The following is a 27249-nucleotide window of genomic DNA, read 5'->3' on the forward strand; positions in this document are numbered from 1 at the left end:
AACCATGAGATTTTAATATAATAGATTTTTTTTAATTTGCCTTCTGGTTTTTGAGTCTTTAGTCACATTGGCAAGCGTTTTTTGGTAATCATGAGAGGTGGAAATGTTTGTTTGTTTTTAAGTGAAAGCTGAGATTCTCACATAATCCCTTGCTTCCAGGAGCTGGGGCTTTAAGCACAACTGGAGAGTTGGCAGCACTGCACTCAGGCGTCAAAACATTGGCCGAGGTGTTTGTAAAGTGCAAGGTAGTCCCTGGATCGCCACAAATACCCAGTGGCGTTGCCGGGCACAGTATTCCAACTCCATGTGACTTAATGGATAACTGTTGTTGTTGTTTTTTTTTAACATGACACATTTGTTTGGAGAGAGGTGCACTCCTCTCATGTGGGCAGCCCAGCTGAACCCACCTGTTTCATGAGAAGGATATGGGGGGAAGCTAAGGACATTTCCAGCATCAGAGCTGCCTCTTTCTGTGATAACTACGGGAAGGACCATGGTGTCATCAAGTCTTTTTTAGCTCTAAATGCCCCGTTGCTAAGGCACTTTTGTGCTTCATGTGTGAAATCCTATCTCCCCTTTCTTCCATCTTCTTGACTCCTGTGGTGGGCACGCATGGCATCGGGACGGGGCGTGGAGGAGGGGAGGCAGCCGTGCCAATTTTCCTTTTTCTACTGCCTCTCTGCTGCTGTTACAACTCTGCCTTCTTCCCTGCTCATGATGGGCCTCCTTCCCTGACCTCAGGGCTGCCGTGATGGAATGAGTGATGCCTTTACCATCTCTTCTTCCTGGTAGTTTATTTCCTACCACGTTTTTCATCTTCCAAAGACTTTCCTAGAAGTTGTGTCCAAAGTACCCTGTCCAGCTGCTGCTCAGGGTTGGAGCTGTTCGGTTTGGGCTCCATAGCAAATTCGCTGGGGAGTTGTTATCACATCAGACCCGCCAGTTAGTTGAGATGAGGGGAAAAGGAAGATGGTTTAGGTAATAAGGTGACAAGTATGGGATGGATGGATGGGGAGAGAGAGAGAGAAACAGATGTTATGGTTGGTTACAGCCAAGCCTGTGTGAAGAGAGACTGTGGTCAAGTGGATTGAACTCATGGCTAGGAGACAGAAGCCACTGGTTTGCCGGAAGGAAGGATGATCTTGTGGTTGAGCCACTGTCCTGGTACTCAGATGAATTGGGTTCAGTTTCTGGATCTGCTGTTGACTCCCGGTGTGATCTATTGTAAATCACTTAGGGCCAGATTTACAAAGGGGTTTCGGTGCCTAGTGGACTAACAAATGTGCCTAAGCAGGTTAGGCACCTAACTCCCATTGAAAATCAATGAGATGAGGCACCTAACTCACTTAGGTGCTTTTGAAACTCCCACTAGGTGCCTACCTGCATCTTTAGCCTCCTAAATACCTTTTCAAATCTGGCACTTGATCTCCCAGGGTCTCAGTTCTCCACCATTAAAATAGGAGTGTGGATCCTTCCTTTGTTGAGATTGTCAGAGTACTGGGGCAGTGATGGTCTCTCACTATACTGTGCCTCGCACAATGGAGCCCTGATCTTGTTTGTGGCTCATAAGTGATACTATAATACAAATACTAATAGCCCTGACTCTGCTGCTGACTCATTATCTAGCCTTGGGAAAGATACATAGGCCCACATTTCGACAGCACCACTCTCTTTGGGTAGCTCTGTTTTTGGATGACCAGCTTGCAAGTGCCCCATGTGACTCACAACATCCAAAAGGCAAGCAGGGGTTCAGGTTGGAGAACCAGGGGGAAATTGACCTGCATAGCTATTCTGGAATTGCTCCCCCTGTGGACACTCTGTGAATAAAAAGTCTCTTTGTTCTGGAGTAAGTATTCTGTTTATGAGCTTTTATGGCAGATGCAATTTCATGCCCTCCTCTTTTAACTACTTCCTCAACAGAGTTGCACCAGGGATGAATCTGGCCCCAGGGCATTCATCACACACAACACTCAACACAAAGGAAATAATTATCACCCTCTACCAAGATCAATACACGACAGAAAGAGCAGAGAGCTATGAGCTTGACTGCTGGAGACGGTTCTTTTGCAGGCCTGATCCTGCAAGCTACCAAGTGTCTCCAAGGCTCAGTGACTTCCTTGGAGGTTGAGGGTACGCAGCAGCTCCTAGGAAGTTCTCAGCAACCCACAGGATCAGAACCTTGCTCTTTATAGAGTAGCTTTACTCCTGGCATGGGAGGTTTTAAGAATGGGAAGCCTAGAAAATCAGAAGTTATGGGAACAGGGGACCCTCTACTCTTCCAGCAATCTCATCCTTTAAAAATAATATTATTCCTCGTGCTTGGTACTTCCACAGACAACCTTCTTCATCTTCATGGCACCTTATAAGCATTAATTTCTCTCGCTAAGTTATTTGCCTCAATATCCTGCAGTAGTAAGTTCTCCAGGGTTAATTATATGTCACATTTATTTTCATTAAAAAGTGTGTTGCTTTAAATATTTAAATCTTGCTGCCTTTTAAATAATAATACCAAGTAATAATAAGTAATTCTCAGTCATTATTATTTGTATTACTGTAGCACATAGGAAATCCCAGTCAAAGAGCAGGATCCCACTGCACTCGTCACTGTGCAAACACAGAAGCATCAAGGGTCTTTATGGTCCACTTTCAACTTTAAGCCCGAGACCTCCGATCCTGCATTGAGTTCTGTGCAGCACAGGGGTCCCCACACATGAAGCTCCTTTCAGGCCTAAATGTTGGCAGTTGCCAGATTGGATCAGACCCGAGGTCCAGCTAGCCCAGTATCCTGTCTCTGACAATGTCCTGCACCAGATGCTTCAGAGGAAGGTGTAAGAACCCTGCAGTAGCAGATGTGGGCTCATCTGCCCCCTACATTAGGTCTCATCCTCCACTGTAGTAGTTATAGATTTGCTTAAGCATGAAGTTTAATATCCCTTCCAAAATGTATGTTAGCCTTAATGATTATAACTCTGGATATTCTTGCTATCTATATAAATGTTCAGTCCCTCTTTGTATTTTGCTTAGTTCTTGGCCTCAATTTCCTATAGCAGTGAGTTCCCCAAGCAACAACAATTTACCAAGGGAGAAGGATAGTAGCCTATGGTGCATTACCCTTTTCAGCTGTCAGCTTTATCTGTGGCGATCACTAATAAATTATTATAATTAATAGAGCTATGTGGAGGATGGCAGTTCTGTTTCACAAAATATTTTGAATTTTCAAAAATTGGCTTTTTTCCAAATTGGAACAAAAAATGAAAATTTTGAAATTCTCCACAAAGGAAAATTCATATTTTTTGTTTGTTTGTTTGAGGTCAATGAAAATGTTTCATTTCAATTTCAACTTTTTTTTTATGTTTTATTGTATTGAGGGCATCTGTTTGGGGTGGGTTATTAATTTCATTTTGGGGGGTATTTTGAGCTATTTTTGCGTTTTATGTAGATGTCCAAAAATCAAGGGTTTTCGGTGCTTTCTCTGTGTATATACTGCAGTATTATATACATTACTCATTACAGTAGTATATACAGTAATGAGTCATCTCTTTGTAACATTCGCTAGTGCACTTCACTAATGACAGGTTTCAGAGTAACAGCTGTGTTAGCCTGTATTCGCAAAAAGAAAAGGAGTACTTGTGGCACCTTAGAGACTAACCAATTTATTTGAGCATAAGCTTTCGTGAGCTACAGCTCACTTCATCGGATGCATAAAAGTGGAAAATGCAGTGACGATGTTTTTATACACACAGACCATGAAAAAATGGGTGTTTATCACTTCAAAAGGTTTTCTCTCCTCCCACCCCACTCTCCTGCTTACCTTTTGAAAGGTGTTTTATAGCCTTGCTCAGGTTTGCATGGCTGTCTGAGTGGAGAATCAGGCCCATTCAGTTTTGAATCTTTTATAATCAGGATTTGAGGTTGTGTTGTTTTTTTAAACCCCCTGCTAGTGCAAACAAATCAGGTTGACGAAAAAAGCATGAGAACTAACCATCATCACTGTGTGTCGAAATGCAGAGTAAAAAAATCAAATGCTCTCAAGCCGACCTACAGAAGGCCAGTTAATGGCAAAACCGCTGTGAAGTCAATGGTACCATCTCCAGCTGATAGACAGAGGCAGCGTGTTTAGTGTATGAGGCACTGAAGTGGGGTTAGGAGACCTGGGTCCTAGTCCTGGTTTTGCCACTGACCTGCTGTGGAACCTTGAGCTAGTCACTACCCCTCTCTCTGCCTCAGTTTTCCTCCCACCCTTTGTCTCCCTTGGCTATAAGCTCTCTGGGGAAGAGGCTGTTTCTTACTATGTGTATGTACAGCACCTTACACAGTAGGGCTTTGATCTCAGTTGGGGTCACTAAGCATTACCCTAATAAATAATAATGCTAATAAAGAGGTTGTGTCCCCTTGTACAGGCTCAACAGGGACGCTCAGTTGGTCTTCTCTGTATAGCACTTGTTATTTTATCTTGCCTCTCTCTTCCTTTACCAAGCCAAGGACCCTGTCCGGCTGCCATTGAAACCAATGGCAAAACTGCTCCAGAACAAGCGTGATTACTCCTCATGGTGCTGGTGCCTCCTACAGAGTGCTGAGCACCCGCAATCCATAGATGCAGAGGCTGAGGGCACCTGGCCCTGCCAGGATCAGTGCCTAAGAAGAGCTTATTCCTATGGAAGTCTGTGGTAGCCACAAGGGCTCAGCACCTCTCGGGCCATAATCCTGCTTGGTTTGCAGCCTGTACAATCCCACTGATTTCACAGGGACTTTAGTGGATGGAAACCAGGATGGATTTTGCCCTAAATAATCCAGCTGTCATTGGCAGAGGGGCCCAAACCAACCCCTTACTGCCTCCCATGCAGACTGGGGGGAATATTAGTACATAGGAATGGCCATACTGGGTCAGACCAAAGGTCCATCTAGCCCAGTATCCTGTCTTCTGGCCAATGCCAGATGCTTCAAAGGGAATGAACAAAACCGGGCCGTTATCAAGCGATCCATCCCCTGTTGTCCAGTCACAGCATCTGGCTGTCAGGCTTAGGGATGCCCGGAGCATGGGGTTGTGTCCCTGCCCACCTCGGCTAATAGCCAGTGATGGACCTATCCTCCATGAACTGATCTAATTCTTTTCTGAACCCAGTTATACTTTTGGCCTTCACAGCATCCCCTGGCAATGAGTTCCACAGGCTATCTGTGTGCTGCATGAAGAAGTACTTTCTGTTGTTTGTTTTAAACCTGCTGCCTCTTAATTTCACTGGGTGACCCCTGATTCATGTGTTATGTGAATGGGTAAATAACACTCCTTATTCGCTTTCTCCACCGCAGTCATGATTTTATAGACCTCTATCATACCCCACCCCCTTTGTCATCTCTTTGGATCCTGAGCTTTGCCGAGTCACCCCCTCGGCCTGCTGATCCCATTAACCATGTGTGTCTCTGTACAGAGAACAGTTTGAGGGCTGAAGCAATGGGGCAAAGAGCCCCAGTGGGAGAAGAGGAGGAGGGCTTAAGTTTCTTGAAATCAGCCAGGGCGTGTTAAACCCTTCCCTATATCATCTTACCAGAAACTGATTAGGGGATCCTGTGGATATTCTGTCTGCCAGATGTGGGCTGCAGCTGGGGGAGAGAGAGTGGGACTGGGACACTCCCAGAAGCGGGTGTGAGGAGGCAGGGCTGGTGTGGATGAGAGGAGTACGAGAGAGGAAGATAAAGGATGGCTGTAAATCCACCCCAGCACAAACCTCCTCTTCTTTTTTCCCTTTGCAATCTGTTCCCACCCCAGCGGAAAACTCATCCTTTCAGCACTTTCTCATTTCCTTTGCAGAGTCGGAAGGACAAGGAAAGACCTAAACAGAAGCACAAAAAACATCCGGAGTCTCCCACCAGCCTCACCCCGTCCTCCGTGCCCGTCCCTGCTGAGAAGGTACCAGATTCGTGAGGTGCCGGTGGGCAGGGGCTATCTCTGACATCTTCCTTGGGAAGCGATGGGCAAGAGCGGCTTTATCCTTTTATTTTGATTCCTGGTTTCTCACATTCTTCCTTCTTCTGCCCTTATTCGCTCACCCACGACCACCACCTGGGGAATTTCACACTGTGGCTGTCTCTCGCTTTCTGTCGACATTGAGGACCAGATCAACGGGCTGAACTCCCCAGTGGCTGAGCAGCAGGTCCTAGCTTGCTCGGCAGCAGATGTTCAGGTTTAAAGCTCCGGTACAAGAGATGAAACATCCATGTGTTGCCCACTCTGCAGCCGTGCTGTAACCAGCTCTGGCAGATGGGCAGCCCAGGTACCTCCTTTCAGGGTAAGAAGGGACAACTGGAGACCAAGGTCCTGGCAAGTTGCCCTTCTCCAAGCCCTTCCATCCAAGCCTCAAAGCACGCCAGCAGGGCAGACAGGGAGTTACTGTATTTCCTTAATTTCTGGGGAAACTGGGGCACAGAGGGGCTGAGTCCCTACTGCCCTAAAACCCCTTCATGAAAGACATCAGAGCTCCCTGTTGTGGAGTCCCACTACTGTAGGGGCTTCCCTGGATGGTGCAGAACTGTCTACACTGGCTCTACACCAGCCCCAGTGTTGGGGGCATTCCAGGGGCATGCAGCACCCCATAGGGGGCTGTTGCAGCTGAGTGTAAATTAGAACAGCCCCGAGGCTGCTCTAACTCGTGCCAGGGGCCAAGCCCCTGAATAAGTGGCAAAGAAGTGGTGGAGCTTGGTCAGAGCAGAGTCAGGGCCAGAGCAGTGACGTGTTTTGCCCCAGGGTCACACGGGAATCCGTGGAAGACCAAGAACTAGAACCCAGACATCCTGACTCCCAGGGCCTGATTCTCCTCTCACTAATGCTAAAGTAACTGGAGGTAAGGCCACTGGTGGGATCAGAGCCAGGCTCTGGCTAGAACCCATAGAAAACACAGCCCGCCAGCCCACCTCAGGAAGACTATTTAAAGGGGGTTGCATGGCTGTAAGGTATACCCTGCACTAATGGCACCTACACACAAGTAACACTCTGTGGGGAGGCCCAGGGCCGGGATAGCAGCAGGGCAGGACAGAGATGAGAGATCAGAGCTGTGTGAGAGGCCCAGAACTGGAATAGCAGGGGGCGTTTTTCAGGTCAGGATTGAAGGGAATTATCCAAGTTGTGCATGAGGCCCAGGGCTGGAACAGCAAGGGGGAAACAGGTCAGAACAGAGGTGCAGCAGCAGAGTAGAGGGGCCAGGACTGGAATAGCTGGTGGGCACTGCTGGGCACGATCGAGGGGCACCAGCTGAGCTGGGCATGGAATCCCACACTCCACTTATTTGCACTCTTCCCAGCCCAGTGTTAGTGCAGTGAGACTTGCTCTCCTGAGTGGCAGATTCCCCCAGTTAGCAGAGCTGCCGGGGACTGATGTGCTAAGAAGATTATTTCCAAGCTCATGTCGAAATTCAAAACCTGGCTCCCAACTAGCTAGAGTGCCTCTTAGACAATTACCCACTGTCTCCTCCCAGGCCCTGCCAGACCTTTGTACGAATTGGGGGAAGGGCCTAACTCGGTTTACACAGGGACCTTTCAGCACTTTGTAAGCTGAAATTCAGGTGATCCTGATTACGCTGGCCGTTGCGGAGTGACATGGCCATAGTCTTTCTACAGGGTGTTATTATTAATCTTCATAACGGGTGGCATTCCCATAGTGCCTTCTGTGCACAGATCCTAAAGCGGTGCGCAAGCTTTCTGCTACTGAAACGCACCCACTTCTGGGGTGGAACGCAGCAACTGTTTAACAGCACACTGCAGCATTGCACAACAGTTCAGGACTGGAAGTGGAAAATCTGTTTGAAACTGCAGAGGGGCACGGGATACATATTGGCACCAGTATGACGACATTAGTGCAATTACACAGCTGGAAACCCCCAGCGTAGACACATGACACTGGGGCAAGCTCCATCTTGCACCAGGGCTGTGCATCTACATGGAGTGTGCGCTGGTGTAATGCAAAAATAACACCAGTAGAGTCGGGGCTTCAGGCCATGTCTACACTACAAACTTTGATCGGTGCAAGTTACGACACTGTACAACCACCAAAGTTAGTATATCGCTGGTGTGCGTGCAGATTTGGCTGCTTGCATCAGCACGGCACATACTTGTGTTGATGCAAAGTGCAGTGCACCATGGGTAGGAATCCCAGTGTCCCTTGGGCCGCCATCCTGCGCAGTGCCTTTTGAGAAATTTTTGCAATGTGTTGTGGGATAATAGAAATGACTCACCAAGGGATCTCTGGGAGACAGGGGCCAAGATCCCAACATGCACCTTTGATTGATGGAGATTGGCAGAATTTTGTCTGGGACAAACTTAAGTGCTCAGCTCTGTGGGGGTGGGTGGCAAACTAAAAAGTATTTGTGGACGGACTAGTTGGTAGAGCTTTGTCATCACATTTAGATTTACAGTGAGAGAGGCAGGGCAGGCTAGTGGTCAGAGCATGGGACGAAGCATCAGGAGAGAGGGGTTCTATTCCTGATGCTGACAGTGACCGGCTGGGTGACCTTGGGCAAGTCGTTTCCCCCCCCTCTCTGTGCCTCAGTTTCCCTTCCTACTGCCCTCACTCTTGCCTGTTTAGGTTGTAAATCCTTTAGGGCAGGGACTTTCCCTGATGACGTGTCTGTCCCGTGTCTAGCACAATGGGGCCCTGATCTCAGTTGGGCCGCTAAGCGCTACTTTGATATCAACAGTGATATTGCCTCCCTTGAGATGCTTCATGACCATGGCATAGAACCAGAGGAAGAAGCAGTGATCTTCAAACCCCAGCCAAGTCTACCCAGGACAGTGGAGCTCACTTCTTCCTCCCTCCCTGCAGCCCTAACACATGCCTGCCACCTGGCAGACAAACCAGGTCTTGTAAGAGTCTCCCTGATGGGGCCAGAGCAGCCGCTCCTGCAGCCTCTGACCTAGCCATCCTCCTGGATTCAGGCTTTTATCCCTGCAGCTGGGGGGTCGCCCACCACATTCCAAGGATTCCAGTGGCTCTGGGGGCATGCTGCCAGGCGCTGGAGCCCGCACCCTGTCCAACAGCGGTGAAGAGGGCTAACAGGGGAAAGCGGGCTCTGGTATAAAGCAGGAAGCAGCGTGGCTGGCTCAGCTGTAACCGAGCTGGACATCTCAGGGCGTTGGCAACGGAGAGCCCTTTGCCTCTTGGCTGCCAGTTTGAATCCAGACCAAGTTGCGAGCTGGGTGTGTTTCTTCACTGCCGCTGCACATGGGCCTCTCCATGGCAGTCTCATCAGTGAAGCCAAGAGTTTGACGGGACTTGTGGAACCTTCTGTTCCAATCAGAGGGTTTCTCAGGGACCCGTGAAAAGCCTGCAAGGTCTGAAAGAACCAGGCCCTTCTGTGTGATCCAGGGAAAGTCACTAGACTAATGGAGAACAAAGTGGGGAGGAGCTGCCCTTCTAGCCCTGGGCAGGCCTGAATTCAAGAAGGCCGGATGTCTGCGTCCAGGCATCTGAACGCTTCCAGGGGCAGCAGCATCCTCCCTCTCTCCCGGCACCCCGTGCATGGAAGGGGCACAGGCAGCCTTTGGCATCCTACCCAGGGTAGAGGCTGCCAGCTAATCTCTTTCAGTTTAGCCAGGAGAGGGAGTTGGCAGCATGGTTGCCACGGCAGCCGCATCTCCAACGGGATTTGTGCTTCTGTCCCCATATGCAGGCAGGCAGGGTCAAAGCTTGTCAGCATTTTTAATGAGTGCACGAGTTGAGGGGGAGGGGAGCAGAAGGGGGCCGAGTTGAGGGGGAGGGGAGCAGAAGGGGGCCGGGAATTGTTAACTCAGGCCGATATTTAGGTGCCAGAGATAAGGAGCATGAGGAGCAAACACTTTCTAACTCATAAAGCCTCCGCCTGTCTGTCCCAGACCCTTTCCCAGAAGCTTTAGCCACCGGCTCGCACCAGCCTGCACTGGGAGCAGGAGGAGCGGATGGTGGGAGTGAGCGAGGAGACCAAAAGCAGGTTTGACCCTCTCCTTTGCTGCCACGTCTTCCCCTGGAGAGTCAGCCCATTACCACCCGATGCCTCTTGCAGCAGGGGGTGGAGGTACAGGGGGGCAGCCCTGGGGAGTGGATAGAGAAGCCACCATGTAGCATCTAAGTTTGGGACTCAGAGACGCATGTTCAGTTCCTGGCTCTGCCCAGGGACGCACTGTATGACCTTGAGCCGGTCACCTAGAACTAGATCCCCATTGATCAGAGTTGGGCTCCTGACTCCTAGAGGCAGCCTGAAAATCCAGTGTCTACCTGCACTTCGGCCCGGATCCTCAAAGGTATCAGGCTCCTGACTCTAATTGGTTCCAGTGGAAGTTAGGAGCCTAAATACCTTTTAAGGATCTGGGCCCTAAATACCTTTGAAATCCTGACCTTGAGCATTTGTCTACACTGCAATTAAACAGCCCCCACAGCCCAACTCAACTGACCCAGGCCAGCTGCAGGGGGTTAACTGCAGTGTAGACATACCCTTAGTTGCTCTGTACCTTTGCTTCCCATGTGTCAGAACAGGGGGAACAGCACTGGCCTACCTCCCAGTGAGGGTAACTAGGATAAAGAGCGTGAGGGGCTCACTAAGGAGGGCCATGTCAGTCCCAAAGATAGCTGATCCCAGATGTGTTCCTGGGACGGCGTACAGGGTGCTGAGAGAAGCTGGGTTGCTAGGGGAGGGGACATCGTGGTGGGGAGGATCCAGGCATGGGGTCGGCATGTTTGGGAGCAGGTTGGGAGGTTTATGTGACCAGAAACTCGTCTTGCAGCAGATGCCTGGCCATTTCGGTCCCAGGTATCCAAGCACAGTACACAACGGTGGCTGTGTCTCTCCTCTCCGCCTGCAAAAGCCCCTGGGGAGCCATCCTGGCCCTGCCTACTGCACTTGCAGTAAATCTGCCGCCATTCCTGGCTGCCCCAGCTGCTTTCTCCCACCAGCTGCAGACATCCTGATCACTTGTTGACACGCACTCGCACATGCTTCGGGCTGCAACATCTGGCAGGCAAGGCCGGCTTGCTCTGGATTCTGCAATCCAAGCAAGCCATCCATGCCAAGGCCTCCCCTCACCCACCCTTCTAGGTCAGGTGCTGGGAAGGGGAGATGGGGAGGGGGAAGCATCTGATTGGACATTTCCATCTGGGAGGCAGGACAGCTTTCTGGTTTCCCAGTGTCGTCTGAGCCTTGCTGTACACCAGCAGGCCTGAGTCTGTCACGAGCCAGAGCCCCATCCTGGAAGAGCTCTGGGAAATTTTGCCCCAGGCCTGTTTCATCTTGATTTGCGATCCCTGCGACTGCGTGAGGGGCAGTGGGGGTAGGGAGAGAGGCTCATGGTCCCCCCTCTACCTCCTGGAAATCAGAGCAAGCCTTAATTAAGCACTTGGAAGCCTGCAGTAAGGACCCTCTCACCCTTCCTCGGTCTGAAGCATGGGCCAGTGGTAAAAGCACACGGCTTGAAGTCAGGAGACGTGGGTTCTTCTCTGAAACCTAGAGCAGGGCTGACGAGAGGGTGACAAAGGGGGGACAATTGTACCAGGAGACTGAGCTCTACCCCCACCGAAACATTTGTAATGTCTGTGTAAATAAAATGAAATGGGATGGGGGGAGAGACCCCAGCAAACATGATGCCCAGCCCATCGGGAGAAATTTGGGGTCCCGGTACGCATCACTTTGAGCCTGATCCTGAAGTCTATTCTTGTACCGTGCTGCACCGCAGTATCTGAACGCCTTCTGGTTGTGCACTAAGCCAGTGGTTCTCAACCAGGGGTCCATGGCCCCCTGGGAGGCCATGAGCAGATTTCAGGGGGTCCGCCAAGCAGGGCCAGCATTAGACTCGCTGGGGTCCAGGGCAGAAAGCCGAAGCCCCACTTCATGGGGCTGAAGCCCAGGACCCTGAGCCCCACCACCCGGGGCTGACGTTGAAGCTGAGCAATGTAGCTTCGAGGGGGGACCCTGTGGCATGGGGCCTGAGCAAGTGCCCCGCTTGCTACCCCCTAATGCCAGCTCTGGCTTTTATATGCAGAAAACCAGTTATTGTGGGCCAGGTGGGCCATGGAGTTTTTGTAGCATGTTGGGGGGGGCCTCAGAAAGAAAAAGGGTGAAAACCTCTGCACTAAGCAACACGACGACGTGCCCAGAAGGCGCTTAGCTAGTACGGTGATGAATGTGGTACAAGAACCTAGACAGGGTAGAAATATCCAGTGGGAGTTTTGCCATGAGCATCAACAGGATCAGAGCGGGCCCTGAATCTCGGTTGCTCAGTTTTCCCCTCCTGAGGACAGAGGTAACAATGCTGAGTTGACCTGTGTCCTCAGCTGGCGTCCTTCATTGATGGCTGCAAGGACCTTTGAGAGTCTCAGAGGGAAGCTGCTCCAGAAATGCAACGTATCATGACCTGAGGTTTTCCAAAGGAGCCTGAATGAGCTAAGTGCCCGGGTCCCACTGGAAGTTGGGAGTAGAGCATTGAGGGACACCCCCAGCTGTTATTATTAAGCAGCCACATTAGAGCTCTCTTAAGGAGAGGAAGGATGGGGCAGTGATTTGGGGATTCGTTTAGGATTTAGAAAATGGGGGGGTGGATTTTGCCTGCTCTACCAACAACTCCCTGTGCGATCCTGGCTGAGTCACTTAGGCCCTGATTTTTAAAGGCATTTGGGCCTTGCTGTGCTCAGCACTGCACTGCCTAATGCATTTAGGAGCCTAGGTCTCATTTTCAAAAGGCACTTGGGAGCCTAAATCCTATCAACTGTCAATGGGATTCTGGCTCCTGATTGCCCCCTAAATCCCTTTGAAAATGCGACGTAGGCTCCTAAATCAGTTAGGTGTTGCAGAGCCCAAATACTTTTTAAAGTCTGGGCCTTCAGTCTCTCTGTGCCTCCATTCTCCATCTGTAAAAGGGGTAGAACAGCATGGCCCTACCTCTCTGGGGTGTTGTGAGGATAAATCCATTCAAGACTGTGAGGCGCCATTCACGTACCTTAGGCAGAAGGCTCTCGCTGCAAGGTTGTTTGACCCATGGCCAAGCTCCATCTCTAACAGGCAACTGGTTCTTGCTGGCCCTTTTGGGTGGCTGCTTCCCTGCATCCCTTTGTCTGGCCTAGGTGGGGAGAAGCTGCTGCTGTCACTGGATTGTTCACTGTTCCCACACTCCCCCCCCCATCAGTATTAGTTTAATCCAAGGCAGGCAGTTCTGTACAAGTATTTTTCACCCCTCCCCGTGCTTCCTTGTCAGTGGTTCCCTCTAGCAGCTCATCCCACCAATCAGAGCGCAAAGAGATGCTCTTCTGATTTCCCATAAATAAATTAATGAATGAACAGCTTGGGCGCTGCAGTGTGTCGGACGGAGGCCGGGAAAGAGGTACAGCTGCGAGGGGGGTAGCGTGTGGCTCTGGGAGTGTATGTGGTGCGTGGGTCTGGTCTGGTCTGGTCCTTCCATCTCCCGGCTCACGGACCCACGGAATTGGATTCCTCGTAAGATTCGTGGACTCGGCTGGGCTGGGAGACCCGTCTCCCTGGTGGTTTTTTTAAACAGGCCTTTAAAATGTAAATACCTCTGAGTTTTTGCGAGGGATCTGTCATGTTCTCAGCACTGTGGGGTGTCTCTCCACAACAGGCTCCTCCCGCCACCCAACACACACACACACACACGTACAATGCATCCTATGGAGTTTGCCCCTCTTGCACCCTTTCTGGTGAATTTAGTGCTGTGGGAAAGTTGACAGCCCTGGAGCCTGAAGGCCTCTGTGTAGCAGCGGGACAGGTACAGAGCGGACAGCAACAAGGAAGTCTTCCCACCCTCAAACTGCCTCAGTGCTGAGCAGGACAGACCACCTCTATGAATGAGAGGGGATTAAAATCTCTGTGGTCTATTCAGTCTTTGTTAATATTTGTATTATGGTAGCCCCAGCCGAGATCGAGGCCCTGTTGCGCTCGGTGCTGTATGTATGCACTCTATGCCCTAAAAAGCTCACAGTCTAAATGGACAAAAGGTGGGGAGGAGAAACAGAGGCACAGAGTGCGGAAGTGATTTTCCCACGGTCACCCAGCTGGGTCAGGAACAGAGCCCAGGTCTCCTGACTTCTCCTATGTGTGTGGGGAGGGTTGGGAGCGGGGGTCGGAGGGTTTATTTTGGTGATATGGACGGCTCTGATCTGGGCTGCGACCACTGGTTGGTTGCACATACACACTGCCAGTACTGCCAGTGACCATCCCGCGCCCTGGTGGGAAACTCTGGCAGCTCTGAAGTCAGTGGGAGTTTTGCCATTGACTTCCTTGGGGGCCAGGCTTTCAGCACTGCAGGTGAACATCTCTGTAGCCCATTGCCAGTGTCCTGAGCCAGCACGGCCCCTCTGTTAATTGTATCTATTTCTTTAATTTTGCAACCAAGATTTGTTTGCCAACGCCGATTTCACCCCGCTGCGCTGCTAATCCATGATACTCCCCGCACTCCCTTCTTGGCCTGCTAGATTAAAAAGAAGGCTCTTTGATATGGTTTGTCTCCCTCTCTGTGCTCCTCGGTAGCCTTGCACACCTGGTGGGAGGATCAGAAGAGATGGATTTGTGGGGGGCTTTGCACCCATTCTGACTCCTGTCTCAAGGGGCATGTGTCAGCATCCTGGTAGAGTTGCTTGAGACATGAGGTGTGCTTTCCTTATGGTGTTTGAACAGCCTCACTGCATCCTATTGCTCCCAGGCTCTGCTCTCCCTCCTCCTCTCCTTCTGCCCTCAGCTCACAGATGTGGAAGGTCGGAAAGTTTTTCCTGCTCCCTCTGTGATCGTAAATCAAGAGAGCTTAATCTTCAACATCCAGAAGTTAGTGATGAGAAAACACAGATTCCCCCACCCCACCCCTTTCCCAATTTCCACCGCTCCCTTCCTCCTGTCTTTCATATTCCCAGCACATCTGGCCCGCATTAGGCTGCCAGCCATTGCATTGTGTGGAGTGATTAGACCAAGCAGGGGAAATAGGGATAGATTTTTATCCGGGCATCATGTGTCTGCATCACAGACCTATTTCTTACCCTTTCCAAGAGGAGGTCCTCTGGAGTCAGAGAGCGTAGAGCCCAGATCTTGCTCAAATCTTCCTCTCAGCAAGCTCTGGGGCAATACAAGTAGCTTGCAGTCACATCACAGGTGTTTTATTTTGGGCTGGGACTATCACATTGCAGCGGTGGCCAGAAAAGTGACCGTGGAAGTAGCATCTTGCAGTTAGTGACTTTCAAACATTACTGGGCTGCCTTTGAACTGGTGAAGACTTGAAAGCGCCACATCCCACTGCGGATGCCCTGAGAGATCCAGTTCCCGACCCACCTGACTGTCCTTCTGTTCAGCCCACTGCATTTCCTGGCCCATCCTTCCAAGCTCCCAGATTCCCTACTCTCTGTCTACTCTGTTTCATTCCACGTGGATGGGCACCTCTGGTTCTCTCTCTCTCTCTGTTTCGCTGGGTTTTTTTTCTAGCATCTGTCACTGCAGCGTAGAAAGCTGCCCTGCCAATTTAGCTTTGCAAAAGCATTCTCCACAGTAGACAATGGGAAGGCTCCAGGTGATCTTCTAGGTTAGCCAGCCTGGGGCTCCTGGGCAGAACAGACATTGGCGCAGAATGGTAGCAACAAAATGCAATGGGGGAATGAAGGAAGCTGCATGAATGGATGCTTGGTGGATGAGCAGCGTGGGGCTTGATATGCAGAGGTATCACATCACCGAGCAGGGACGTGATGGTCCCTCCCTGTGTAGGCCTGGCTTCATGTGGAATATTGCATTCAGTTCTGGGCACCTAGATAGCAAGAAAGCTATGGCTACCAGCTCAGAGAAGAGCATGGGAAATGACTAAGGGACTGGGAAGACTGAAAGGGCTGATGGGCTGATTTTGATCCTGTGGACTCCAGCTGGAGTTGGGGGCTTGCTCAGCATTTCTGAAAATTAAAGCCCCGAGCCTGGAATTTTCAAAGGTGCATAAAGAAGTTAGATGACCAAATCCCATTGGATTTCAATAGGTCCCTTTGAAATATCCCAGCCTAAATGCATGTGGCTCCACTAAGCAAGACCACAAGTCTCCCAGCATCTGAAGGGAAGAAGAGGCTATCTAGAAGGGTACAAGGGAGCAGAGCTAGGACTAATGGGACGTCTCCTTTTCTTAATATCAAACTTCCCGATAGCAAGGACTGTTAGACTGTGGAAGAGTCTGTCAAGGACAGTGGTGGGCAACCACCATCCAATGTGTGAGAATTTTTAATAGCAACTTGGACAAAGCATTAGAAAACATGCAGTAGGGTACAGCCCTGCATTGGCTCCAAGGGGAAAATGCCCCAATAGGTCCTTTCCATCTCTCCCATCTGTGGCTCCGAGTGGTCAGCCCCACAAATTGCAAATCAACATGAGCTCATTATCGCCCCAGAGGTTCTTATTGCTCTCATAAGTTCTGCTCTGGCTGGGGCATGTCGAGACAGCGCTGCTGAGTTCTGAGACGCAGCTATAGCTGGGATTGAGGCAAAAGGACTCAGGATGGTCTGAGCCTCTTGGAGTTGTAGAATAGATCCCTTTGGCTCCGGAAGATGCACTGGCACCATTTACACGCCAGCGTGGGTTTTGTAAGTCTAAGGGAGCCTTACCAAGGTTAAGGGAGTCCAGCTAAGAGCAGGGAGAATGCTGGTCAGTATTGTCTCATTGCTCCCTTATGCTTCCCCATCTGTCTGGGTCCATCTCTCTCTTCTCCCACACTGTCGTTTTGTTCTGTGTTTGTACAATGGGGTGCTCGTCCACGACAAGGATAAAAACAAATAAATAGCAATAATAAAATGTTACTATTATTATATGACTAATAACAATCACTCTCGCCACCTTACACATCACCTCTATATTTGGCCCACAGAATGCGACCTGGAGGAAGTCACACAAGCCCAGATTTTCAAATGATCCCTAGCTTTGGCTGCCTCCAGTTTGGGGGCAGTGCCTGGTTTTCAGGGGGGGTCGTGCCCCCACAAGTCCAGCTGAAGTCAGGAGGAGCTGCAAATATCCAGCGCCTTGGAAAATCAGGCCCTAGGACTCTCAAATCAGGTGCCCCCAAAATAACTGATATGTGAGACTATTGCTCTTCTCCCCGGTGTTGCGTGGGGTGAGCTATGCTAGGACTAGCCCTTTATTGGAATAAATTACATAAAATGGAAAACCAGTAAAGAGAGAGCCAGCTGCATGCACATCTGGACTGACTCTTGTCCCTTGTGTCTGTATGCTTGCCAGGGTTCCATCGGCCACCATGAAGGTAGCAAAGAGACCTTGGAGGTCAGCCGGTCAGAGGTGAAAGGCAAGAAGTCCTCGAGCCATGGCACCAGCCACAAGGGGAAAAAGACGGGAAGTGGGAAAAGCTCCACCAGCTTCACTTCAGCTCCCTCCAGCAGCACTTTCCAGCCTGCAGGTAAGGGTGTGAGGGGGGAAAGTTGGCAGGGAGAGAGGAGAACAGAGACTGAGTGGGGAGAGAGAGAGAAGATCATGCATCATGCTAGCAAAAGGAGCAAGGATCGCTCACAATGCAAAGCAGGAGGGAACTGTATAAGTCCAGCACATAAAGTGTGGAGTGCGGTTACACTCATAGAGTTCTTGGCCCTCCAGTTACCAGAGTGGATCCGGTTATAAAGAGTTAAAAGCAACAGCGAGTCAGACTCATCCCTGATGCAGCTCCACTGTTTCAGGGGAGCAGTTTGTCCCCGGGAGTTTCTTTTATTGGGGTAAATGAAATGAACATGGGCCAGCTTTTGAGCATCAGAACAGCCAGGTGGAGCAGTGGGGTGGGGATGGAGGGGAATCGAGGCCTCGTTATTAAATTTAGAAACATTTATTCCTGGTGCTGTCTGAATACAAACTGAGAACCCCTATCCTTAGGCTCCCCAACACTCATTAAAATACTACCTCCGCCAGAAAACTCAGGGAGTGTGATCTAGCCAGGAGCTGAAAAGGAGTCAGGACACCTGAGCTCTTGTCTTGGCTTTGCCCAAGGTGACCTTGAGCAAGTTGCTCCCCCTCTCTCCCTGCGCCTCATTTTCCCCCCATCTAGAATTATACTGACCCACCTTCTGGGGGAGTTAGAAAACTTCATTAATTACTGATTTGAAAAGCCCTTGAGGTCCCACCGGAGTTTTACTATTATTAATTCCATGTGGGGAGGGAATAATCAGGTCCAGATGTGGCCTGGAGTTGCCCTCTTGAATGGGCCTGTCTTCACTACAAGGAAAGGACGGTCCATCTGTCAGAATAAAGGGAGGAGGAAAAGGAAATTTGCACAGAGGCAGCCTTTTGTAGCACCTGCCCTTCCCCTCTTGAGTCAGTGGTGTCCCCTCCTTAACTTTGAGGTGGGCCTGAACCAAAACCTGGCATCCAAACACCCCTGAGCCTTGGATCTGGATCTAAGCTCAGGAGGCTCCAGGCCAGCTCTGACCTCACCAGAACCATTGTAATAACCATACGTTCCTCTAGCTCCTTTCATCCCATGGGATCCCAAACTAGGCTGGAGGGGCGGTCGCCTCTCCACAGACAGTGCCCTGCATGACGGGGGAGGAATTGGGGACAAACTCCTTACTCCTACAGAAGAGTGTAGTGGGATCTTTACTGTTGTAATGAGCATGCTAGCACACATCTCTGCTGGAGAGGACTGCTGCACTGTGTGTCCTATACCCTATACTGCTGATGGTGATCCTCGTTTAGCTCAGGCATCCGGGCTTTTGCAGCGGGAGGATTTGAGTTCTGAATTGCTGCTCCTACTCTTCATTCCTCTCTGCTCCCCCTAGGCACCTCGTGCAGCTCCCTGCAGGGCTCCCAGGATTTTGTGACATTCCCCAAGCTCGAGCAGGAGGAAGAGAAGTACCGGAAGCCCGTCTCCTCCTCCTCCTCCTCTTCCCACTGCTCCCCGCTGTACGAAGGGCAGAAGGGGGACATCTTTGAGCAGAAGGTCATATTCTCAGGCTTCGGCTCTGTCATGCGCTTCTCCACTTCGGCAGTGAGCCAGCAGCGGGGCCGTGTTGCCTCCCCTGTGGACTACAAGGCCTCTAACCCGGTCAGCGGCCCCTCGGGGGGAGGCGGCGGCACCAGCAGCCACAAGCGCATGCCCTCCCTCAGCATCGAGGACGGGGAGGTGCTGAAGGAGAAGAAGCACAAAGGCAGCAAGAAAAGCAAGCATGGGCCTGGCAGGCCTAAGGGGGGCAAGAACAAGGAGGTGCTGGGCACCCAGCTGGCTGGGTCCACGTCTACCTCCTCCTCGCCCTTCTCCGGGGGCTCCCTCGTCAGCTCCAGCGTCGGCAACTCATCGCGATCCTTCAGCCACACCGGGACCCTGCCCAGCCTCAGCCTGGAGTCCCCCCTGCTGGGCTCAGGTATGTTCCCCTCAGCACCCGTCCCGGAGCACGTGGCTCCCTTCAACCTACTTTTCCGCCGTACAGCCGGCATGAGGCTCTCCTCCCAGGGCCCGCAAAGGTATTTCAGTACCTGGCCCCCACTGGAATCAGTCAGCGTTAGGCCCCTAAATACCTTTTGAGGATTCAGGCATTGGCTGCTGTCAGAATCCCTCCCCGGTGAACAGAGGAGTCCAGCTCCAGGTTCTCCTTTCAGGGGCTCTGGTGTGAATCCATTCCAGATGTCCATAGAAATCCAGTTCAGGTTTTTTTCCTCCTTTCTAAGGCCGGGTTCAGAATCTCCCCCAGGTGAGCACGGCTGTCCTGCATCCATTCCAGAAGGCTGTAGAAATCCAGTTCAGCTTTTCCTCCCCCCCTACTTTCCATCCAAGCTTGTGACCTGGTATCTGTTCCAGGTGAGCAGGAGGATCCGAGCCAAGTTTTCCTCCTGTAAATCCAACCCAATGGGCATGTCATACCCACCTTTGCACAGGCGCCATCAGATTTAACCAAACTGGAGCTTATAAACAAAGGAGAGGACGGATCGTGAAGGGGCGGGATGGTCACTATCAAAACCAGACATCGCTGAGATCTGGGCCCCAGACTGAGGACCGATAAACGGATCTTACGTTGTCCCCCTTTCTAAAGCAAAGCCACTTTTTAAACTAGCAAATGCCGGTTCTGCTTATGCCCAGGGTGAGTGAGTGCTGGACACTGAGGCCTGGTTTAACACACTTAGGGCGGTGATTTTTTTTTTAATGGGCCATGGGCTGGTGTACACTGGATCAACCCAGCTACGTCACTCCGGAATGTGAAAAACCCGCACACGGTGAGTGGCGTAGTTACACAGACCGAAGTCCCATGTAGACAGCGCTAGGTTGGCAGGAGAGTTCTTCCATTGACCTAGCTACCACCTCTCAGGGCGATGGATTTACCACAGCGACGGTAGAACCCCTCCCGTCACTGTAGTAAGTATCTACACTGAAACGCTACAGCAGCCTGGATGCATTTATACTGATATAAAGGTTTGGCTTATTTGCCTTCCCTTATGGAAATACTGGCATAAACACGCCTAACTAGTATAACCTGGCTAACCAGTCCTCTCACTCACCGACATGACTAACCAGTCCCACTGAGCCCACACGAGGGGTAGACTGGTATCGTTAAAAATGTGTAGACAAAATCTTTCGAGGCGCCTTGCCCAACCCTACAACCCTCCTTGCCAGAATGGAGGGCAGCGTTGCTGAGCTGTGGCAGGAAAGGGTTAAGGCAAGGGAGCAGGAGGAGGGGCCTGGCACTTAAGCCTGCTTCTGAGACTTGACACTTCTGGCAGCCGAGTCAGTCTATTGTGGGCTGTTTGCAGATGCTCCTATTTAGGTCAAATTGGGGTGGGGGGTGGGGGGGACTTTGTTGCATGTGCCTGGGAGCAGTGGCCCATCCTGTCTGGGCTGTCTGAGAGAGTTTGTGGTGGGGAGGTGAATTGGGGATGTAGTCCGGGGAGGAGCTCTCCGGAATTGATGCAACCTCCATAGTCATAACCTTGGGCGAAATTTCTCCTCTTCCCCCATCCCCGGGGAAGAACAAAGAGACGGTTCAGAGCTTGGGGATGGCTGCCAGGCTCTCTTCTCCCATTCGCTCATTCTCCGACCTCCTTCTCCTCCTCCTGGAAGAAGATGCTGGCCAGAATCCGAGCCCTGGAGGCTGCTGGCTACCGCAAAAGGAACCCCTCCCTTGACAGTCATTTCCTCACCTTCCTACCTCATTTATCCAGCCTCACCGCACCTTGCTGTCTGGGCGTCAACCGTGGCGCATGTCGGCTTCTCTCCATGAGAGTGCGGTCGCGTGTCGAGAGTAGGAGATGGGGAGTCTGGGCTCCTGGGTTCTATTCGCCATCCCAGGCCTTTGGGCAAGATGCTTTGTGCCTCAGTTTCTGTGTCTGTAGAATGGGAGCATCATGAGGCTGCAAAAGATTTTGGCATCCTCAGGTGGAAAGACTGAGCTCCACCAGCATTCACTCTGTGTGCCAGGGCTGAAGGGGCACCTGTGCTCATGGCAATCTGGGGCTGGAGATGCCAAGGCTGGCCTTATATGACCATGAGCTGGAAGGTCTCCCCTCCCTTCCATTCTAGATAATCCAAGACAGTAAACGAGATGTTCAGTGCATCTGGTCTCAGGCAGCAGGGGGCGCTCTAGGGCTTCAATTTTCGAGTGTCCACTCTTTACTGGGTGCCTCAGGTTTTGGGGAGCCCGGCTGGAGACACCTCCAGGCTGGTTTTCAGGGGGCGCTGCACCCCCAGAGTTCCAGATTTATCCACAAGCACCGAGGTTGCTTGGCCTCCTTTGAAAAATCACACTTCAGGGGGGTCCCCAAAATGGAGGTACCCAAAATCAGTGGACACACAAAAACTTTAGGCCCCAATGAAAAAGGGGTTCTAAGTCCCAGGACAGGGCTGTTTTGCTTATCCCCCACTTGATTTGGGGCAGGAAGGATTCTAATCTAAGCTGCCTGCAATAACCTACCAGCCCCCTGACTGTCTTTCTTCGGGTGGCACGCAGTCATAGATCACTGCGTTGGGAGAACTTAGTCTATTTAGCTCATCAAAAGGAAGATCAAAGGGTGACTTGATTATGGTGTATACATTCCTTCCTAGGGAGAAATGGCCAGGTATTAAAAGGATCTTTAATCTAGGGGAGAAAGTCCAAATGAGAACAAATGGCTGGAAGTGAAAGCCAGAGAAATTCGAAGTAGAAACAAGGCGCAAATTTTTCACATTGTGGGTGATTGACCATCGGAACAAACGCCCAAGGGAAGTGGTGGGTTCTCCATCTCTTAATGGCCTTCAGAGCAGGACCGGGTGCCTCTCTGGAAGATGCTTTAGCCCAGCACAAGTTATGGGGCTCAGTACAGGGCAAACTGGGGGAAGTTCTCTGGCCTGTGCTAGGCAGGAGGTCAGATTAGAAGTTGTAGTGGTTTCTTCTGGCCTTAATCCCCATGCAGCTCTGAATGCTGAGCAGAGAATTCTTACTGCTCCACCCCCTTCTGTTTTCCATGCAGGGATCTACACCAGTAACAAGGACCCCATTTCCCACGGGGGCGGGGTGCTCCGGGCTGTGTGCAGCACCCCCCTCTCCTCCAGCCTCCTCGCACACCAAGGCACATCCTCGCTCCCACAACTCAACCGCTCCCCTTTTGCTAGCACCATCCCGGCCTCCTCCTCTTCCACGGTGTCCACCACCCAGGTAAGAGTGCTGGGACGGGAGCATGTGGCTGGGGGGGGAGGGGGGAGCTATAATTCAGGAGGTGATTTGGACTGGCCCAGTAGCCTAGCAGTGCAATGCAGCCTGGCGGGGAGGGGGGGTGCTCCCCACTTAGGAGCAGTACTGAGGAGGGACCTCTGTTGCTCCCACAACCAGATGGACAGGAGCATGCAGGAGACCTCACTTCCTGCACCGCTGCTCCCTGAGCTCCGTCTTGCCAGCACCCACTGACTCGGGGATTCAGTTCAGTGGAGCGCTGCTGGTGGCCTTCCTCCTCCTTCACAGACCACCCGGGATCAGAAGAAGGATGATCCCCTGGTTAGGAGGCTAGCCTGGCGCTTGGGAGCCCCAGTGCTCTGCCAGGCTCCCTGTGTGACTTTGGTTAACTCCCTTAGCCACTCGGTGCCTCAGTTTCCCCCATCTGTAAAATGTGGCTAATAGCCCTGCGCTGCCTGAGGATAAAAATGTTAGTTCATGGTACTACAGATGCTATGGTCATGGGGACCATATAAGTACCTAAGACAAAGAGCAAGTCTTAGCCAGGAATTCTGTCTGATGTGTTAACCAAAGGGATTGCTTCTCTAAGTTCAGAAACCACCCCGCTGTTCAGCTGCTCATCTGAACCGCTTGGATTGGGAAGATCAATCAAGAGCGGGCTCTCTTGTGAATCTCCCAGTGCTCCCTGCCTTTCTTTTTTAATACTTCCCCTGTTGGCTGGGACCCATTTGGAAGTTCAGAGGAGGCGTGCGAACGCAGCGTCGGGTTCCCCAGGCTGTTCAGCCAGTTTCCTGTCTCTCTTGCTAATGTCCCACCTGCAGGTGTTCTCGCTGGCAGGACCCACCTTTAGCCTCCCTTCCTCGCACATTTTCGGAAGCCCCCTGACCTCTGGCCTGTCTATGAACCCTCTCTTGGACCAGTCTGAAAGCAGCCGGGCAGGTACGTGAATCGGAAGGTGTGTGCGTTCAAAACTCAGAAAGAGTCTCCCCAGAAGAATTGAGACAACCAGGTCCACAGTTTGAGCTCCGCTTCCCCTGCTGTCTCCCCATCCCAAAAGCTTGAAGGCCGAGGGGGTGTGCTGGGAAGTATGAACTGTTGAGATCAGTGGCGTCTTTGTCAGCTCATGCTATGTCTGCATTAGCAGAGCACTTGGCTGGGAAGCTAGCAAGCCGGGGGGGTTAGTCCCGTGATGAGAGCACACATGCTGGATTGTTTGTGGGAGACTGTCTCTGGGTGTGTACTAGAATGGTGCAAAAATGTGACCATTTTGAGATTTCATTATTTTACACACTTGAGCTGCGCAAACATAGTAAACATTTTTTGGAAAAATTGGCACAAAATTTTGCACTACAAATGCTCAGCTTTTCTTTTGGGGTGATTTCGTACCCCTTTGACTCTGGTTTCACCATGAAATGCAACAAAACCAGCTATGTTCACACTGAAAGTATTCTGGCACTGAATTTGACTTTGGAATGGTTCATTTTCCCCCTGCAAAACCGGCTCATTTGCTTTGGAAAAGGGCCTTGCTCATGAGGGGGAAACCTCCTGCATTGCAGTGAATGTTTCTAACCAAGCGGGCCCATCTTTTAGTTTGCAACAAAATGCACAAAAAAGGCCCTGCACACTCCTGATTTCCAGCATTTTGCTTTTGGTTGTTGTGACTATCTTATTTCTCATGCTCCTCTGGGTCAGAATTTTCAGGAGCTCAATACGTTGGATGCTGAACTCTTGGGAAAATCTAGCAGTAAGTGTCACAGTGGGGAGTTGCTGGGGTCTGAGCCCCATTGCCAATGCTGATCCCTTGAAAATCTGGCCCTGAGCGCTTTTGAAAATTGGGCCTCTCGTATGTGCAGCATGTCAGTTTGTCTGCGTGAGCGCGCATGCCTGCATGAGGAGCACGTACGAACGTTTACTCCTGTGTTTCCATACTTGTAAGCCCATGGAGAAGGTATATATATCATATGTGTGCATGCCATGGGGTGGGGGGGGGGGCATCCATGTGCCTTGGGAGCTGTTTGTCTGTCCTGGAGCTGGGGTGGAGCTGGGGTGTAATTTCCAGCTCATATGGTCACACTAGTTCTCATACCCACACCAGTTCTGATTGAAAATAGCCATGTAGCCGCAACTGCACGGGCAGTGAGATGGGCTGGCTACCCATGTGCCATCCCATCTGAAACCTAGGTACATACTTGGGGCAGCTAACCCTAATGCTGCTATGTTTAGCATGCTAGCACAGGTATGTCTACCTGGGCTGGAAATTACCCCTCTGGCTCCACGGCTGAATGTACCCTGATTGTATGAAGAGCGTCACAACGGAGCTGATGTTAACTCAAGAGTTAAAGGCCCCGATGCAACAACCCTTCCTCCTGCGAAGCGCCTGTCTAGAGTTGGTATGGGAGAAAAGGATGGTTCAGGAAGGTGTGTTTCCTCTTAACATGATGGGGGATGGAGGAAGCACTCCCTTCTGCCGTTCCTTGGCCAGGTGGGGAAGGATGAAGAAGAGTTCACTTGCAGGGATGGTCTTGTGGCTGGGACTCGGGAGACCTCGACAAGTCACTTAGGGCTAGATTTTGAAAACAGCTTGGTCCTCCGATATCCTGAGTTCTTTTTAAAATCTACTCTTAATGTCAACTTCCAACATTGCTCTTCTTGCTTCATCAGGATCTTTGCATGATCCCAGAGCTATTTCTTCAGCCACAGAGCCCTAAAACCTTCCTCTTAGAGCAGCTGCCACAGGGGACCTCTTGCTTGTCACCTTTTGTGATCTCTTTGTCCCCATCTCCTCCTGATCTGTCTTAGGCATTTGTTTGTTGTATTTGAGCACCTGGGAATTGTTCATCAATTTATCCTGTGAGGTAGGGCCGTGCTACTAGCCTCCTCTTACAGCTGGGGCACCAAGGCACGGAGACACTAAATCATTTGTGAAGTCACGCAGGAGGCTTTTAGCAGAGGAGGGAATTGAACCCAGGTCTCTGGCTAGCACCCTGACCACTGGGCCACCCTTCCTCCTGATGCTGCATTCTGGGGACGAGTTAAACCCAACTGCCGCCTTCTGCTGCAGCTGTTCCCGAACCTCCTCTTCAGTCTTGCAGCCAGGGGTCCCTCTCTGGTAGCTCGAATGTCTTTATGTCCTAGAGTGACCTTCAGAAAATGGTTATGTCTCCCCAAAGAGGAGGAGCCAGTTGAATTTGACTGACAGTCGAAGACTCCTATCTGGACGGGAAGGTGGGACTGCCATTCTACCTTGTGTTCCAGGTGGGGCCTCTTGAAGGGGACTCCACAGGGCTGCTGCCTGCCAGCTTGGGGCATTACACCATAAATCACGACGCCCCTGCCACCCTGCAGTGCTTCCCACAGGAAAGTCCCGTATCCTTGCATGTAATAAATGCTCCTGCAATGAGGAGGAGACGCAAGGAGACCAGCTGGCACAGGCTGGCGCTCACAGCATCTGACACATAGCAGAGTGATGGGGGACATATGCCGGCTGAGTGGCAGACATGGGGGTGGGGAAGAGAAAGTGCCTGGCTGATGATCACACTCTGCTTTTTTATTTGGAAATATCGGGGGGCTGGGGACACCACACCCACACAGCCTAGAATTTTCAAACACGCTTAGCATCCACAGTTGAGGCCAGATTCCCCAAGGAGCCCGGTGGGTTGCGTGCTGAGCTGTCGTGAAAATCTGGCCATTTATTGTATGTCTAAAGGGGAGCTGGGCCCTTGGAAATCTGGCCCTGGCCTCTGTAAAACTCGGCCCGGAGTGGGTAAAGAATTCTGAGTGTGTTGTGCTCTTATAGCACCTGTCCGAGCTCTGTCTGTCATGGCGGTTGCACACAATGAATTAACTTTCACAAGCCTTGTGGGGGGAAACGATCACCCCCCATTTTCCAGATCAAGGTTGTTGGCTGTTCCCAGGCAAGCCACCAGCAGAGCTGGGAATGGAACCCAGGAATCCTGACTCTCAGAGCTGTCCGTTCTAGGCCACGCGTCCCTCCCAGAAAGGTTGAGGTCTAAAGAGACGGTGTGGTCTCTGAGTTACTACAGAAAGTTCTTTCCCGGGTGTCTGGCTGGTGGGTCTTGCCCACATGTTCAAGGACTAACTGATCACCATACTTGGAGTGGGGAAGGAATTTCCCCCAGGTCAGATAGGCAGAGACCCTGGGGAGGGTTTTCCCCTTCCTCTGCAGCATGGGGCTTGAGTCACTTGTAGGTTTAAACTAGTGTAAATGGCGGATTCTCTGTAACTTGACATCTTTAAATCATGATTTGAGGACTTCAGTAACTCAGCCAGAGGTCAGGGGTCTAGTACAGAAGCAGGTGGGTGAAGGTCTGTGACCTGCGACGTGCAGGAGGTCAGACTAGATGATCGCAATGGTCCCTTCTGGCCTTAAAGTCCATGAGACTGTTGGAGAGAGACCTTAGCAACCAAGGCAGTAGACTGTAAGGGGCGGCCATTTGCTCTCTGTTTGGACAGCGCCTAGCACATTGGGATACCTGATACTGGTTGGGCCATGAGGGCCTTGCTGGCTTATCATAGTAAATAATAACAGTCTGCCCCAGAACAGGCGCTACGATCCATGCTGGCTGGATCCATCCTACCTAGTCTATCTAGGCTCTTCTCTGTCATATCTGAGCGCCCTGCTC

At 51.2% G+C, this 27249-nt stretch overlaps 1 protein-coding gene across 3 annotated transcripts in view; it reads left to right on the forward strand.

Moving 5' to 3' along the window:
* Positions 1-27249, forward strand: part of MLLT6 (MLLT6, PHD finger containing) — a 70272-nt gene that overhangs the window by 27111 nt on the left and 15912 nt on the right. For all 3 annotated transcript variants that reach the window (XM_074940917.1, XM_074940918.1, XM_074940916.1), the window contains exons 8-12: positions 5807-5905; positions 17211-17385; positions 18752-19333; positions 22407-22591; positions 23428-23545. In XM_074940917.1, the coding sequence (XP_074797018.1) occupies positions 5807-5905; positions 17211-17385; positions 18752-19333; positions 22407-22591; positions 23428-23545 (1159 nt within the window). The remainder of the gene's footprint in view (positions 1-5806; positions 5906-17210; positions 17386-18751; positions 19334-22406; positions 22592-23427; positions 23546-27249) is intronic.

This window comes from Natator depressus, chromosome 27 (assembly GCF_965152275.1).
Source record: "Natator depressus isolate rNatDep1 chromosome 27, rNatDep2.hap1, whole genome shotgun sequence".
NCBI classification, from domain to species: Eukaryota; Metazoa; Chordata; order Testudines; family Cheloniidae; genus Natator; species Natator depressus.